The 17,514-nt window shown below is 37.6% G+C and overlaps 1 protein-coding gene across 1 annotated transcript in view; it reads right to left on the reverse strand.

Annotated features, from left to right (window-relative positions):
- Window positions 1–12,573, reverse strand: part of CENPE (centromere protein E) — a 68,308-nt gene extending 55,735 nt beyond the window's left edge. Inside the window, exons 1-8 of the mRNA XM_090266366.1 lie at window positions 12,460–12,573; window positions 10,921–11,012; window positions 8,997–9,086; window positions 8,758–8,876; window positions 7,970–8,089; window positions 7,129–7,210; window positions 6,904–6,971; window positions 6,761–6,826 (exon numbers count right to left, since the gene is read on the reverse strand). Of these exons, the coding sequence (XP_090122492.1) occupies window positions 6,761–6,826; window positions 6,904–6,971; window positions 7,129–7,210; window positions 7,970–8,089; window positions 8,758–8,876; window positions 8,997–9,086; window positions 10,921–11,012; window positions 12,460–12,515 (693 nt within the window). The 5' untranslated portion in view covers window positions 12,516–12,573. The remainder of the gene's footprint in view (window positions 1–6,760; window positions 6,827–6,903; window positions 6,972–7,128; window positions 7,211–7,969; window positions 8,090–8,757; window positions 8,877–8,996; window positions 9,087–10,920; window positions 11,013–12,459) is intronic.
- Window positions 12,574–17,514: the final 4,941 nt, after the last annotated feature.

Here is a 17,514-nt window from a genome sequence, read left to right on the forward strand (position 1 = left end):
CGGGGTAGCAATACTTATATCAAACAAAACAGATTTCACAGCAAAGTCCATAAAAAGAGACAAAGAAGGGCATTTCATAATACTTAAGGGAAAAATCCATCAAGAAGATATAACCCTTATAAATATATATGCACCCAACTTAGGAGCACCCAAATATGTAAGGAAAATTTTGAAAGACTCCAAGAAAGATATAGGCAGCAACACACTCATCATAGGGGACTTTAACACCCCATTGTCAACAATGGACAGATCTTCAAAGCAAAGAAACACCAAAGATATTGAGGCACTGAACAACACTTTAGATCAAATGGACTTAGTCGATATATATAGAAGTTTACACCCCAAAGAAACAAAATATACATATTTCTCAAGTGCACATGGAACATTTTCAAAGATAGACCACATGGTAGGACACAAAACAAGCCTCAATAAATTCAAGAAAATTGAAATTATATCAAGCATCTTCTCAGATCACAATGCCTTAAAATTGGAAATCAACCTCAAGGAAAAAACTCAAAAAACATTCAAACTCATGGAGAATGAATAACATGCTATTAAATAATGAATGGGTTAACAATGACATCAAGGAAGAAATCAGGAGGTTTCTGGAAACAAAAGATAATGAACACACAACAGCCGAAAACCTATGGGATACAGCGAAAGCAGTCCTGAGAGGAAAGTTCATAGCAATACAGGCCTACCTAAAAAAGACAGAAGAACCTCTAATAAAAAATTTAACCCTACAGCTACAAGAACTAGAGGAAGAACAACAAGCAAAGCCCAGATCAAGAAGAAGGAAGGAAATCATCAAGATCAGAGCACAATTAAATGACACAGAGACTAAACTAACAATTCAAAAGATCAACAAGTAGTAGAAGCTGGTTCGTTGAAAAGATAAACAAAATTGACAAGCCTTTAACCAGGGTCATCAAGAAAAAGAGAGGACCCAAATAAATAAAATCAGAAACGAGAGAGGAGAAATCACAACCAATACCACAGAAATACAAAGGGTTGTAAGAAATTATTATGAACAACTGTATGGCAAGAAATTTGACAACCTAGAGGAAATGGACAAATTCCTGGAAACATATAATCTTCCAAAACTGAATGAAGAAGCAGTAAGGCCTGAACAGACGAATAACAACTAGTGAAGTTGAAGAAGTAATCAAAAAACTCCTGGCACACAAAAGCCCTGGACCAGAGGGCTTCACAGGTGAATTCTACAAAACATTTAGGAAAGAACTAACTCCAATCCATCTCAGATTATTCTAAAAAATCCAAGAAAAGGGAAGACTCCCAAACTCATTCTATGAAGCCAGTATTACCCTAATTCCAAAACCAGGTCAAGACACAAAAAAGACAGAAAACTACAGGCCAATATCGCTGATGAACATAGATGCTAAAATCCTCAACAAAAAGCAAACCAAATCCAGCAACACATTAGAAAGATCATACACCACGATAAAGTGGGATTCATCCCAGGGATGCAAGGATGGTTTAATATTAACAAATCAATAAATAATACAACCCATAAACAAAATGAAAGACAAAAACCACATGATCATATCAATAGATTGAGAAAAAGCATTTGATACAGTACAACCCACTTATGATGAAAACTCTCAGCAAAATGGGAATAGAGGGAGCACATCTCAACATAATAAAGGCCATATATGAGAAACCTGAGGCCAACATCATACTCAATGGGCAAAAACTGAGAGCATTCCCCTGAGGTCAGGAACAAGACAAGGATGTCCACTCTCTCCACTCCTATTCAACATAGTCTTGGGAGTTCTAGCCACAGCAATCAGACAAGAAAGAGAAATAAAAGGCATCCAAATTGGAAAAGAGGAAGTAAAACTGTCATTATTTGCAGATGACATGATAGCGTACACAGAAAACCTTATAGACTCCACAAAAAAACTAGACCTAATAAGTAAATTCAGCAAAATAGCAGGGTACAAAGTCAATATTCAGAAATCGAAGGCATTTCTGTACACCAACAATAAAATTTCAGAGATAGAAAGTAAAAGAAAAAAAATCCCATTTACCATAGCAACAAGAAAAATAAAGTACCTAGGAATAAACTTAACCAAGGAGGTAAAAGACCTCTTTCATAACATTGAAGAAAGAAATTGAGGAAGATACAAATAAATGGAAGCATATACCATGTTCATGGATGGGAAGAATAAACATCCTTAAAATGTCCATACTACCCAAAGCAATTTATAGATTCAATGCAATCCCTATTAAAATACCAATGACATTTTTCACAGACCTAGAACAAATACTTCAAAAATTTATATGGAACCAAAAGAGCCCGAATAGCCATAGCAATCTTGAGGAAGAAGAACACAGCAAGAGGAATAACAATACCTGATATCAAACTATGCTACAAGGCCACGGTAATCAAAACAGTCTGGTACTGGCATAAGAACAGACATATAGATCAATGGAACAGAACAGAGAACCCAGAAATAAACCCAGGTCTATATGGTCAACAAATATTTGACAAAGGGGGAAGGAACATTAAATGGAGTGAAAAGAGCCTCTTCAACAAATGGTGTTGGGAGAACTGGACAGAGACATGCAAAAAAATGAAACTAGACCACCAACTTACACCATACACCAGAATAAACTCAAGATGAATCAAAGACTTAAATGTAAGCTGTGGCACCATAAAAGTCCTAGAGGAAAACATAGACAGGAAATTTTCAGATATCCCACGTAGCAACATTTTCACTGATATATCTCCTAAGGCAAGGGAGATAAAGGAAAGAATAAACAAGTGGGACTACATCAAACTAAAGAGTTTTTGCTCAGCAAAAGAAAACATCAGCAAAATGAAAAGGGAACCAACCATATGGGAAACTATATTTGCCAATGATACGTCAGACAAGGGATTGATCTCCAAAACATATAAAGAATTTATATGATTCAATACCAAGAAGACAACCGAATTAAAAAATGGGCAAAGGCCCTGAACAAACACTTCTCCAAAGAGGACATACAGAGGGTCCATAGACATATGAAAGAATGCTCAACATCACTAGCCATCAGAGAGATGCAAATAAAAACCACAATGAGATACCACCTCACACCAGTCAGAATGGCCTTCATCGAAATGGGAACCCTGGTGCATTGCTGGTGGGAATGCAGACTGGTGCAGCCAGTATGGAAAACAGTTTGGAATTTCCTCTAAACAGTAAAAATGGAACTGCCTTTTGAACCAGCAATTCCATTGCTAGGATTATATCTGAAAAATCCTGAAACACCAATTCAGAAGAACCTATGCACCCCTATGTTCATAGCAGCACTATTTACAATAGCCAAGTGCTGGAGACAACCTAAGTGCCCATCTGTAGATGAGTGGATCAAAAAACTGGTACATTTACACAATGGAGTACTATGTAGCAGAAAGAAAGAAGGAACTTCTAACATTTGCAACAACATGGATGGAACTAGAGAGAATTATGCTTAGTGAAATAAGCCAGGTAATGAAAAAAAAATACCTTATGCTGTCACCTATTACAAGAAACCAATGAACAACACAAACAAATGAGCAAAATTGAACCAGAGGTATGTAAACAAGGAATAAACTAACAGTAACAAGGGGGGAGGTGGGAGAGAAGGGGGTAAGAAGGGGAAGGGTCTAGTCAAAGAATATGTATAAATGACCCACGGACATGGACAACTGGGTGGGGACTGACTGTGGGAGAAGGGTGGGCAGGGTGCAGGGAAGTAAGAGGGGGAAAAAAGTGGGACAACTGTAACGGAAAAACAAACAAAATTTTTAGTGGGGAAAAAAGTGAAAATATAAAGAGTGGAAATGCAAGTTCAGTGAATATTAGATGGACAAGGATTTTCCTTCACACTGTATATTTTTCTCCCTATCTGATCCCTCCAGAATTTGGCATTCTGAAGAAGTAAGTAATGACATAAGGTTCTTTGCATAAAACTAATAAGACCAGTTGTTAATAGACATTTTTTTTGACCAAGACTTTGACTGGAATGTCATGCTTAAAAAGGAGGCATGCTTGGGCTCTGGTCATTACCAAAAAGCCCTGAGGAACTAGGACTGACTTTCAGAAGAATGTCAAATGCCTTGCAACTGGATGTCTTTCCGATAAGACAGTCTTGCAGATTTAGAGACTGGTTTGTGGGTTATGGTGCATAAATTAACATGTGTGTTCTGTTTTCATAGGGAATAAGCCTATGATCTCATTACCTGAGTGACTGTCTGCACCTATAGGTCTCACTTAATCCTGTCTGCAGCGCTGCCTCTTGAGACTCAATGGTTTGGCTGAACTAAGTGGCTGGGTTGGTGAAGAATGGGGTGGTCTGTGGGCTTCACTTTAAAACTGGTTTCCCTTTTCTATCCTAATGGCTTGGACAGAGAGAGCCTAGAGGTCTGAGAGGGGGGAAACCTAAAATATTTCCCTCAGCCCAAACTAAGTAAAATGGGCAAAAGGGTTTTGGACAGGTGAGATGTGCCTGGCATACCTTCCTCCAAAGAAGTCCTTCTTTTCCCTAATGTGGGTCATTGAAAAGTTAATACCTGCTTTTTGTGACCTAGTGGTTATGGATTAAATGATGTTCTTTAACCCTCTTGCCAAATCTGTTGCCCCCAGAATACAACAAGGATGCCAGACTGTTAAACCAAGCACGCTGTTGTCCGGGGACAGCCAACCGACCTGGGGTCTGCACGATCCTTCCCCATGTGGGAAGGCCATCCTCCCCTCCACACCCCCACTCTTATTAGGGATTTCTGGACGTAAGGGTAGGTAGGACGATGACTATATCCAGTTTGAAGAAGCTAGAGGAGCTTGAGACCTTTGCCCATTGTCCTTTATAAGATTATAAAGGGTCTTAAGTCTGAGAGGGAGGGATTGTTATTTTGTATTGTAAAAATAATTAATTAATTATTAAAAAGAAAAAGAAGAATATATTTAAGGGTGAAGCCAGAGAACTTGTACGTATGGCCCATGGGCATGGATTTGGGGAGTTGGGGGGAATTGCTTTGGGAGGGGTGGTGCTGGGAAGAAGGGAGCAAAGGGGAAAAAAATGGAACTATTGTAAAAATATAATCAATAAAATATACTTAAAAAGAAAAAGAGTGATGAGAACCTAAGTGAATACAACACCCACGATAATACTGAAAGATGGAATCACAAAGAAACGGCAATAATGACAAAAGGGTAGGCAGAAAAAGTCAAAATGACTTGGGTTTCCAGCCTAGGGGACCAGGATTATGCAGGTGCTACTGAAGAAAAGGAATATATGCTATGATAGGAAATAATCAGTTTGGTTTTAGACACACTGAAGTTTGAGACAACAGTGGAATATAGAATTGTAATAATCTTTAAGAAGACATGTATTAGAACTCAGAGACTATATAAAATAAATGTTTGGCTGTTATTAACAGAAAAATGATAACAATGCCCGAGGGCAAGCACAGGAAGTAAGAAAGGCCACAGAACAGCCTGTGTTTTTGTTAGTAGAGGCCATAAAAGGGAACAGAGAAGAAGCCAGCCAACAGAACCTAGATACTATCACAGAAAGGCCAGGAGACAGTCAAAGGCCACTTACAAAGAACCAGAAAATGACTCTTTGGGGAAGGACTTATTCCAAAGAAGATACTTAATTAAGAGTAAGGAAGAAGGCTGGAAAGCTGTTGGACCAGATGGTATCTATGGTCCCTAGATGATAAGAGCATCAAAGAACATGAGAAAAGTCACCAAAAGGGTCACTGAATACCTCAAGAGAATTAAAGTTAAATTATTAAGAGAAAATTTGGAATTGTACTGAAATATCACAGGCCAGGTTTGGAGAACAAAACAGAAGTTAGGTTTTGTGTTTTTTTGTTGTTGTTAGATTAAAGCTAGACTAGTCTACTAAAATAAATTTTATTTTTATACAGTGAAGTGAGGTAAACTAGAACTAAGATATTTAAGACTCTGATTTCTCAAAATCTAAAAATGAACAAATATATAATGGATTTATTACATTTCCCCTGAAATTTTCAAATCAAATAAGAGCAATCTTGAATCATATCCCACATCAAGCTAAAGAATTTAGGCGGATAGGGAATAGGAAGGATGAAAGAAAGGAATGTTTGCATAAGGCTTGTAGTCACTTATTCAACAAATAGGTATTGAACGTAAACTACATACAATATGTTGGAGCTACAAGATGAATGATATATCACTCTTCCCTGCAAGGGACTTACAGTGTAAACATGTGTTTATAATATAAAATAATTTTCTTATTGTACATAAGAATGAACTTGAATAATGTAATTTATCTTTAAACCTTCCCACTTAGGTTTCTGCTTATCTCACACGCCTCAATTCTACTGGCTGAGCCTAAAAAGCCAGAAAAAACAAAGGCCCTCTTCCCAAACGCAACTCCAAGAGTACTTTAACTCTTAAATGTGTATGGGGGAGAAAAAAAAAAAAAGTCCCAAACCCTCCTTCATTACTGGTCAGAATAAGCCTCAAATCCTGTAATACTAACATCTAAATTTTAAAATTTAGGACCTGAAAAGTCATAACATAACAGGAAGAAAGATCCTCTGAATTCTTCCTACATTTCAAATAGTAATTTCATGCTACATATGATGCTAGTTAAACTACCAATTTATCGATGGTTTTAATTACTTAATTCAATTAACAGCTCCTAGGAAACCAAACATCCAGAAGCTGAATTAAATTCTGCTTTGGCCTAAATGGTACATTTACCATGGTTCAGCAATACTCACCAAATGGGACACCTTGACAGATCCTTCATAATTAGAAGGTTCACCTTTCTCTCTACTTTCCAAAATCTAGATGGAAAAGGCAACTTGTAGAAAAATTAGTGCATTCTTAATTGAAAAGACCAAATAGAGAAAGAATTACCTACCATCCTAAAAATGGTATGAGACCGACTGCTTCTTTGATTCATTTTTGTAATTCCATAATGCCTGTTCTCTGTAAAAAATGAGTCATATTTCAGCTGTGTATATTAAGATTCAAGGAAAAACATTAACTTCTATTTCAGCTTTAAAAGGAAAGTGAGACTTAAAGCCTAAAAACATTTAATTGAATAGTTTTTACAATGTTTTGAAGAAATAAAGCATAGTCTTACTTTCTCCCTTTCTGATCCACTTCAAAGCCATTTCTGATGTATAAACAACTTCTTCTGTGAGGTCAGACACAAATACATTCCTCTGAAACATGTTTATGGGAAGAAGAGAGAAATAGAAGTCATTTAAAAGTTTGCATATCAAAAAGAAGGTGCAAACTATGATAGAATTCACTTGTAGAAGTTAAAAATGCAAAATGAAAACTACAGTATAAAAATAACAAGTAAACCTGTACTATTTACAATTTATTTCCTATATCTAAGAACACCAAATTCTAATCAGAAACTACCATCTTGCTCTTTTTAGGCACTTATAACACCAATATATTTTTTAAAAGATTTTATTTTTAGAGTAAGGGAGAGAGAAAGAGAGGAAGAGAAACACTGATGTAAGAGAGAAATATGGATGTGTTGCCTCTCGCATGCACTCCAACCAGAGATCTAGCCCACAACCCAGCTATGTGCCCCGATTGGGAATCGAACTGGCGACCTTTCAGGTTGTAGGACAATGCCCAATTAACTGAGCCACACCAGTCAGGACTATACCAATAATTACAGCTCTCAATATTTAAAAACTACACATACAGGGGTGGGCAAAGATGGGTTTATTGTTGTGATTATGCAACACAGTTTATTCTTATATTATTTGTATTACAATAGTAAACCTACTTTTGCCCACCCCTGTATTGCTTAAAAGATCATCTCTACACATGCCTAAGGGTGGGGGGGGGGGGGGGAATCCAGGAGACACTTAAAAATATACAGAAATTAAAGGTAAATGTTCAAGAACAATTATCCCCCAAACAAATCTTTTTTGAGCCAGTTCGTGAACTCTGTTACTCACATTGAAGTCTTCCCGAATTATTAAAGGCTTCATTTTTCGACTGTCACAAAGTAAGTCGGTAATGGTTTCATTGTATATCTCCATGTAAGACACACGTAAGAGAAATTCCCTATCAGGAAACTAGAAGAAAAAAATATAAAAACACCAGAGATCACCCAACTATGAAAACCTAACACTAAATGCTTATGCACTAACATTAAAATATTGTTTGAGGAATTATCTTTGTAAAACAAACAAAAATATAAAAGCAAAAGCCCTGTTTCAGAAAAGTATAGTATCACAGAAGTAGAAGAGTGCCCAGTCCAACTCTATAAGCTCAAAATAAAACTCTACCCGCAGATGTTCAAAAACATTAAAAAATCATTAAAATAATAATGAAAAACTAATTTAAATAAATCAACTCTTAACTAATTAGGTTGCCTTATCTGGTCCTTTGCTTCCCTTGTCTTTTAGCTACATCTATTTTTTATTGCTCCTTGATATCACTGGCAGTTAAACAAAGGCAATGAGGAGCTAACCATTCTGGAAAGACTTTCCTGCTCATAAATGCCCGTTTTGTGGTGGGAGTATTACTGTTTCACAATTAAGGCAAAGAATGAAGAACTTTAAGCTCTGAAGTAAATTTGTGGGGGAAAAAAGTGAATCTGTGTCATGTCTTTCTTCTCTCCCCATGGATAAAACAAGAGACAACTGCGAATCTACTTTTCATCATTGTAAGAGAAGACTGAAGTTGTCCTATCAGTTCCACTTTTACCTGTACAATCTAGAAATTTAGCTAAGTTATTTACCTTCTCAATTTTTTGGAAAATGTCATGAATTGCCCTGGGTATTACTCCCAAATAATCTTCTGAACCCATCATAGTATACGTTTTTCCTGAAGCAGTCTGTCCATAAGCAAATATAGTACCTACAAAAACAAAACACATACGCACATGCAAAGATTAAAAATGAGACTACAGTGTGTAAAACCATCAATATCCATTGAACAGATATCCAAGACAAAAATGTTTCTGCAGTGAATACAAACCATTGTAGCCTTGTATGGCAGAATCTATGATTGGAACTGCTATTTCTTCATAAACATTTTTAGTGGTTTCATTACTATGAAAGACACGATCTAAAGAAAACAAAAACATATATAAATTAAGCTAAACAAATAAACTGGGTTTTCATTCTGAATTAGCAGTTAACTGAAAAAATAAAATTGTCAGGATATGGTATAAAATACTTAAGACACATATTTTCTTCCAACTTTTTGGTCCTCTAAAAAATATACTTCTCTCTAAGGTAAAATGTGTCAGTCCACACCCAAAAAAGTACATGTCATCTATGTTATGTGCTTTCAAGAGGCAGTACGACATAGGGGCTGAATATGGTGTCTGGAATCAGACTGTCTGCAAATCCTGGTTCTGAGACTTACAAGCTATGTGACTTTGGGAAAGGTGGATGATGTCTTCTGCCTCACCTTCCTAGTTTGTAAAATCTTCCTCATAGAATTATTATAAATATTTGGTTAATACTTAGGAAATGAGAACTACTGATATGACTCTTCTTTGAGAAATTTCAACGTTTATAACATATCTAAACCAACAAATGAAAATATTTGGAAGAAAAGTGCTAAAAAAGGCTGAATTTAGAGGGAATGACGTTTGCTGGTCGTTAAAGGTTGGGTTTCGGATAGCATTTGCTTTGATGAATTCAGTCGTCTAGAAGTGGTCCCCTGCTTTCCTCAGCACGTTAAAAATGGACCACTCCTGCAGCGGTAGCCTCACAAGAAACGGATTTATGATTCAGGAGGGAAATGTATCGAGCTACAACGAGAAATTCAGTGATCACACTGCTTGCACCACGCCCACACATCTGTCCTGTTGGCAGAACTACGTGTTTGGAAAACCCGAGTGCCATCTGAAGGCTGCTTAGGCCTTCAATAGGCGAGTGGGTCAAATCCTCTATGGGCATGTATGGCTACTGAGAACCTGTAGTACCTGATTCAAAATGCTCATGCATCCCTTACTGTTGGTTTTGTAATCTCAGACACATACTGTTTTACCTTTTAAAAAATTATGGTAATACCCTCAAACAGTCCTTTACCAGGAATCATTTTCTCTACTATACATCTTTGCTCCAGAACCTTTTATATTGACTTTCTACTTTAACACTCATTTGACAACCTAATCACTCTTACTTCTAAGGTTGTTGAGAGGATTTCACTGTTGCTCTTTGGTGCCTAAGTGACAGCCTGGCAGTGTGGCTGGCATGTAGATCTGAAGACTGACTTCCACTTGCTGGCTGTGTTACTCTGGGCCTCTCTGTTTTAGTTCCACTTTGAAATGAGAAGGTATCTATCACATAGTACCTACTGCATAGGCTTCTTAGAGGATTAAATGAGTTAATATTATGAATTGTTTAGAACAGTGTCTGGCACATTGGCAGCACTATGTACATATTAAATCAATACAACAAATCAGTCTAGTCAACCTTTAGGACCTCCAAGCCCCTTTGTCCTAGCTAGCTTTCCCTCATCCTGCAGACACATAGACTAGTTAGCTTCCCTGCTATAAATTTCCACAAAGCTTATGTTATCATAAGTGTAATTACTTGTTTAAAGCCCTTCTTCTGACTATATGATAAGCTCCACAAAAACAGGGGGGAGTCCTTGCAGTATTCTATCAAAGAAGGAATATCTTTATTATTTATCATTTAAAGCGATTTCTTGAAAGCAATTGTGGAAAAAATACTAAATTGAAGTATCTTAAAGATGACTTAACATTAAGCAATATATTTTGAACTTAGGAAAAATGATAGTTTTAGTCATAAGGTCCTCTTTATTATCTTATCATACTTGAACAATTTTTAAGGTTTCCACTGAAGCAGTTAACAGAAGGCTTAGTCTCATTTTTAATGACAAAACCAGAATAACAGGTTAACTTTTGATGCTGTTATAAGCTTACCAAAATTAAAGGATTTACTTCCATCCACTTGGTAAATAGTATTATTGTCAGTTTTCCAATACACTTGGGCAGCTTCTCCAAGAGCTTCTTCTCTAAAACAATAAAGCATTGCATTTTACTATAACGGGTCATAGAAGCCATGTTATATGAAAGATAACTTAAATTATTTGATCCTCTGAAGAATATTTTAAAAGATGGTAATGGCTTATACCTATATCAAAGAAATATAAAAAAAATCCCCCTTTGAGGGGTCAACACTTTAATTTTTATTTATTTATTTTATCCTCACCCGAGGACACTTTATCATTGCTTTTAGAGAGGAAGGGAAAGAGCAACATTGATCAGTTGCCTCCATGCCTGGACTGGGATTGGTCATGACTGGGACTGAACCTGTAACCAACCGTTTGGTCTATGGGCTATGCTCCAACCAACTGAGCCATACTGGCCAGGGCTTCAGGAGTTCCCTTGTGAAGCTCTTCACTTATTCTGCTTATATTCTGGCCCTTAAAACTTCTAAAACTCATCTTAAGTCCTTAATATGGCGCATGAGACCTGGATCATTTTTTATTTTTCTCTTCAACCTTATCTTCTTCTAGATTCCTATATATATCCTTACTCCCTACAGATCAACTACCTGAAGGTTCCCACAAGATAAGACTCAACCCTTCTGTGCCGGGATACTCTTACTAACCTTTCCATTAAGTAACTATTTTTTCATTCATGAGAAGTGTCAGGAGTTTCCTGACAGTAGCCCTGCCTCTCCCCCAAGCTGTCATCTCACTGAAGGACTATGACTCCTCCTGCAAACACTCTCCCCTTGTGTATCAAAATACTTGTCAAGATGTATCTGAGAGTCTCTTCAGGGGCGAAGGCCATAGACTATGGATGCAAACACATTTTTACTTCCCCTCCTGCTTTTTCTCTATAGCACTTGTTACTCCCATATCAACGTTTAACAGTCTGTATTTTTTACTTTCTGTCTCCCCCTTACCCTACCCCATACCGCCTCAACGTAAGAGCCACTGGGCATTCAACTTTCGCATGTGGTATTCAGTCATTGCCTGAAGTCTTGAGGGCGTACTGAATACAATGCAAAAAAAAAAAAAAAAAAAAAAAAAAAAAGACAGACTAGTCCTTGCTTTTAAGGAGTATACAGCAAAGAGGGAGAGGCAGGTTAAGTGTAAAATGATTCACTGATGAGTGCCGGTATGGATCTTTTCAACACGACTTCCTTAGGGGGTGGATGTGGTGGGCTGGCGCAGATCGGGAAAAAGCCTCGCAGGGTTAAATCTTTAACGTCGGCGAGACCGAGTTTTACTAGACCTAAGAGAATCCGCAGCTGGAATGTATCTTTTAGATCCTCTGGTCCTTACCCATCACTTGACAGAAAAGGGAACCCAGGCATGTAGAGGGTAAGCGGCCGCGTTACTGGGCACAGACGCCCCGAAGCAGCAGCTCCGGGAAACGCCGCAGGACTGGGCTCGGCGGCTCCGCCTGCAGGGGCCGCGTGGGGACCCGGCAGCAGTCGGGCACACCTACCTGCTGTTGAGCGGCCGGACCCGCACACAGACGGCGACCGCTCCTTCCTCCGCCATCCTGTCAGGTGAGACCACAGGGAAGAGGCCAAAACTCTTTGCGGCCCGGCGCTCCGGAACCCACGGGCCACCCCGCCTTGAAGTTTAAATTTTACCAAACGCCGCCGCTGATTGAGCGCGGCCCCGTGACGTCATGGGCCGTTCCACTTGCGTCGCGGCGCCGGGGGCGCGAGGCGGGCGGCGCGTCCACGGCTGTAATGTGGGGGGAAGTGGTGGAAAGGGTCTGGGTGGGGTGCAGGGGGTGGCGGCCAGGGACCCCGGAAGCGCGCGGTAGCGCCTGTCCTGGTAACAGCAGAAATCGCTATTATCTTCTAAAAGCCACCGCAATGCAGGCAGCCATTTGCGAACGCCGTACCCCGTCTCCACCATAAAAGTCTGCAGTCTGTGGAAAAGACAAGGCAGAGTATATTTTTCACCAGAGAAACCGCTGTTGGAAGGGAGCCTCGGCTTAATCACCACCTTAAGACTCTGTTAATTTGATTATTAGTCCGGCTAGAAGATGCTGGGCTCCACCTAATAAGATAATAAGAATAAGAAAGCTGTGCTTTAACTTAAATTGAGTGGTCAGGAAAGGCAGAGCTTTGTTAAACTGAAACGTATTTTTAAAATTGAAGTTTATTTTAGCAAAAATTTATTCAAATACGTCAGTACGTCGTCTAGCAGACAGAAAAGAGATCCAAGGACCTATACAAAATGACTCTTACGGCAGATGGGAGTGGAATAAGGAAATAACTAAGCCAACAAGTGGGTTGGTTATTAAAAAGTTACTTTCCTTTAGGGGATGGCAGGGTCTTATCAGGCAGATTACCTAACTAGTGCTCTGTTGGTGATTCCCGATTGATTAGTTCAAAATTCATTTCTGGGAGAGCCAAGAATATAACTAAGTCTTAATTTGGTGACATGAGGCTTAGCATGAGAAACTCCATTTTGGGCCTGTTGTCTTATTCTTATCAGATTAAAGAGCTTGTCTGAAGTTATGGAACTTTTTGAGAGAGTTTTAAGATTTGCATGCATACCAGTTCTCTAAGAGGTGATTACATCTTTTATAATTAATTTCCTTCTGAACTCAAAGATTAATAGATGCATGTGATGAAAAGATTTCAGTAGTATAAGAAGAATTACAGTGAAAAATAAACCTTCCCACATCTGATCCCAGAGTAAGTCTATCTCTCCAAAAGCAACTGCAATTTTCTAGAGTGTTATCTTCAAATTAATCTGCAGATATGCACATATTTGTATACGTTATCTATATATTGCATATCTTTTTACATAAACAGGTACCTGCTATACATACTGTGGTATACTTTGCTTAAAATGTGAACTTTACATAACTTTTTATTCAGTTCAAGAAGGTAAGGTGAATATCTGAAGCATGCATGTTAATTGCACACACGTTGATGTTTGTTTTCCCATCCAAACTTTGTTTATTTCTGTTGAACCTACAGAGGGCACTGTTAGCCTTCCAAAAGCATGGCAAAGCCTTGATAGCATTTTGCAGTTCTTAAATGGTGCCAGTTTTAGGATTCTGAGAAACTCCTTGTATTACAAATATACATCAATTCAAATTACTCACCTGTGCTCACTTCTTATATATGCATTTTATATAAAATCAATTGCCATATATGTTCATGTTATGTCATCACCCACAATAGGGGTAAATTTTGTTTAACAGATACATTTAATTTTCAAAGCACAAATTTTGTCTTTAATTTTGTAACTGTCTGTAATGCTCACAGACATAGTATCCCTTTCTTTTTAATCATGATTACACAGGAATTGTGTGGCATCATGGGAACTGCACTTACCTAGGTCAAGCCGACCCCACCATTTATAAACTGTACCACACTAGAAAATCATTTATCTCTGTGATTCAGTATTTTCTGATTTACAAAATGAGATTAAATGAGAGTATTTCTAAGGTTCCTTTCGACTTCAATAAGTTTATTACATCTTCCTAAAAGAAAAAATCTTGTTAAAATTGAGTATGGATGAGTGTTAAATAGAATATGGGTGTGTGAGGGGGTGGGAAAAGCCATCTAGGTTACAGAGAAAATCGAAGACAGTTACAGTGCCGCAAAGACTGATGACAGACCACCTTGATCCATTCTACTTTTTCTGGCCAGAAAGCAAGACTACACTCCCAGCCTGTCTTGCACAAAGGCTGCTGCTTTGAGGTCTCTATAGATAATAAAAACTTGACCGGTGCACTTTCCTCCCTTGTCCGTGGTGATCAGTCTTCCTCTTTTCCTCAATGACTATTGCAAATCTTGACCACTCTCCTCAAGGCTGGGTCCGTGCTCATTCTTACTGAGAAGCCAGGGCCATGGGATAAGATGTCTCCCCTCCCAGTTCTCCCAATCTGACAGACAGGCTGCATTTCAACTGATCATTATTTCCACGAACTCTTGCCTCCTTTCATGCAGTTCCTGAGAATGAGGTTTCTGTCTGGTCTGAGGTAAATCCTCCCAGTTACACCCTTGATTCTTTCCTTTCCAGTATCTTGCTCCAGCAATTATTCTCTATTTCAGAAAAGAGCTACAAAACAACAAAGAGAAAAATCATCTACAATTCCACTACTTTAAAAAAAAAAAACTAAAGTTGTCAAGTGAACATTCCATATAACTTACCCATCAAATTTCATCTTCCCTAAAATGATTTATGTTAATTTTCTTTCTGATCTTTTTTTTTTGGATACATGCAAGAAACCTACATAAAGAAGTAGCCACATTTATGTATTCAAGAATAGAATTATTCTGAACTTGTTGATGTGCAGTTTGCTTTTTACACTAATAAATCAAATGTAAATTTGCCCCTTTTTAGATATTGGCTGCCTAATTCAACTGTGTGGTTATATTATAGTTTATTCAGCCATTCCTTTTTGGATATTTAGATTGTTGCCAATTTTTCAATATAGCTTATAATATAAAACTCCATCTATGTTGAATTGGCCAAAAAGTTTGTGCAGTTTTTTTCCATATGATGGCTGTGGTAGTGCTTAGTTGTCTTTAATTTTATTCAAAACAATTTTGTTGGATTGCATTTTGACAGCTGTCATATCAGTGTGCAGTTTTTAAAAAGTTATCAAAACTAGTGAATTTTCATGTAGCAATTTTAACATTGAAGATGGAAGAAAATACGTAGCATTTTGGCATATTAGACTTTGTTATTTCAAGAAAGGTAAAAACGCAACTGAAATGCAAAAAAAGATTTGTGCAGTGTATGGAGAAGGTGCTATGACTGATTGTGTCAAAACTAGTTTGTGGTTTCTTGGTACTTCTGACATTTTGGCTAAATAATTCTTTGCTGAGGGGCTGTCTTATGCATTGGAAAATGTTTAGTAGCACCCATGGATTCTACCCACTAGAAGCCAGTAGGAAGAGATAACCAACATACTCAAAATATCCAAATCAATTAAGTTATTGGTAAAAATGAAAAATGTGTCTTAATTTCTGGAAAAACTAAATGGACTTTTTGGCCAACCCAATACCTCTTTACACTCTCATGCTTTTATTTGTATAGACTAAATTGCTGAAGTTGAAATAGTCAAAGTTATAACAAGTATTTACAAAATTATCTCCTAAGTTAGTATGTACCAATTTTACTATTGTACAACCAAGAGTGAGTGTTCACTTCCTCATTCCTTCACCCTCACTTGATATTATTATTTTAATTTGCAATTCCATGACTGCAAAAATTTTGTATCCTTTCATTGTTTCTTACCAATATTTATATCTTAGTTTTTGAATTGTTCATTTGAATTAAATAGTCCTTTGCTCCTTTGCCCATTTTTTAAAATATGTTTATCTGTTCAATATTAACCTCACTTTATAAAAAAATTGGTTATTTGTCTTTTTACCATTGAGTCTTGAGGACTTTTTATGAAGTCCAATCTATTATTATTTTTCTTTATGGATTGTATTTTGGTGCCATATCTAAGAATTGTTGGCCTACCCCAGGGTCACAAAGCTTTTCTCCTCTGTTTACCATTAAAAGTTTCATAGGATTATATTCTAAATCATGCCAATGGTTTGAGTTTATTTTTATATAAGGTGTTAGCTATAGGTATGCATTTATTTTTTGACATACAGATAGTCATTTGTTCCAGCATCATTCATTGAAAGATTATTTCTATACCATTAATTGTTTTTGTACTTTTCTAAAGAAGTCATTTGATCGTTTTTGTTTTTTGTTTTTGCATTTTTATAACTAAATTTATTTTCTTTTTCTTTTTTGTATGTTTTATTGATTATGCTGTTAGAGTCGTCCCAATTTATTTTCCCTTTACTCCCCTCTACCCAACACCCTCTTCCCTCCAGCAGTGCCCCCCCCTTAGTCCATGCCCATGGGTTGTGCATATAAGCTCTTCTCAACATCTCCCTGTCCATTCAGCACCCTCCTACCTTGCTTCTTAGTACCTGCATCATTTCCCTCCCTCTCCTCCCTTCCCCTTCCCAGCTGATGTCCCCCCACAAGCTCCCCATACCTATGATTCTGTTCCCACTCTGGTTGTCTACTTAGTTTGTCTTTGTTTCCATTCTCTAGATTCTGTTGTTGATAGTTGTGAGTTTGTCATTTTAGTGTTCATAGTTTTGATCTTCTTTTTCTTAAATAAGTCCCTTTAACAGTTCATATAAAATAATGGCTTGGTGATGATGAACTCCTTTAGCTTTACCTTGTCTGGGAAGAACTTCTTCTGCCCTTCCATTCTAAATGATAGCTTTGCTGGTTAAAGTAATCTTGGTTGTAGGTCCTTACTTTCCATCACATTGAATACTTCTTGCCAGTCCCTCCTTGCCTGCAAAGTTTCTTTTGAGAAATCAGCTGATAGTCTTATAGGCACCCCTTTATAGGTAACTCTCTGCTTTTCTCTTGCTGCTTTTAAGATTCTCTCTTTATCTTGAACATTTGGCATTTTAATTATGATATATCCTGGTGTGGCCCTCTTTGCGTCTAGCTTGTTTGGGACTCTCTGTGCTTCTTGTACTTGTATGTCTATTTC

This window comes from Furipterus horrens, unplaced genomic scaffold (assembly GCF_987537825.1).
Source record: "Furipterus horrens unplaced genomic scaffold, mFurHor1.1.pri manual_scaffold_2, whole genome shotgun sequence".
In the NCBI taxonomy this organism is placed as follows: domain Eukaryota; kingdom Metazoa; phylum Chordata; class Mammalia; order Chiroptera; family Furipteridae; genus Furipterus; species Furipterus horrens.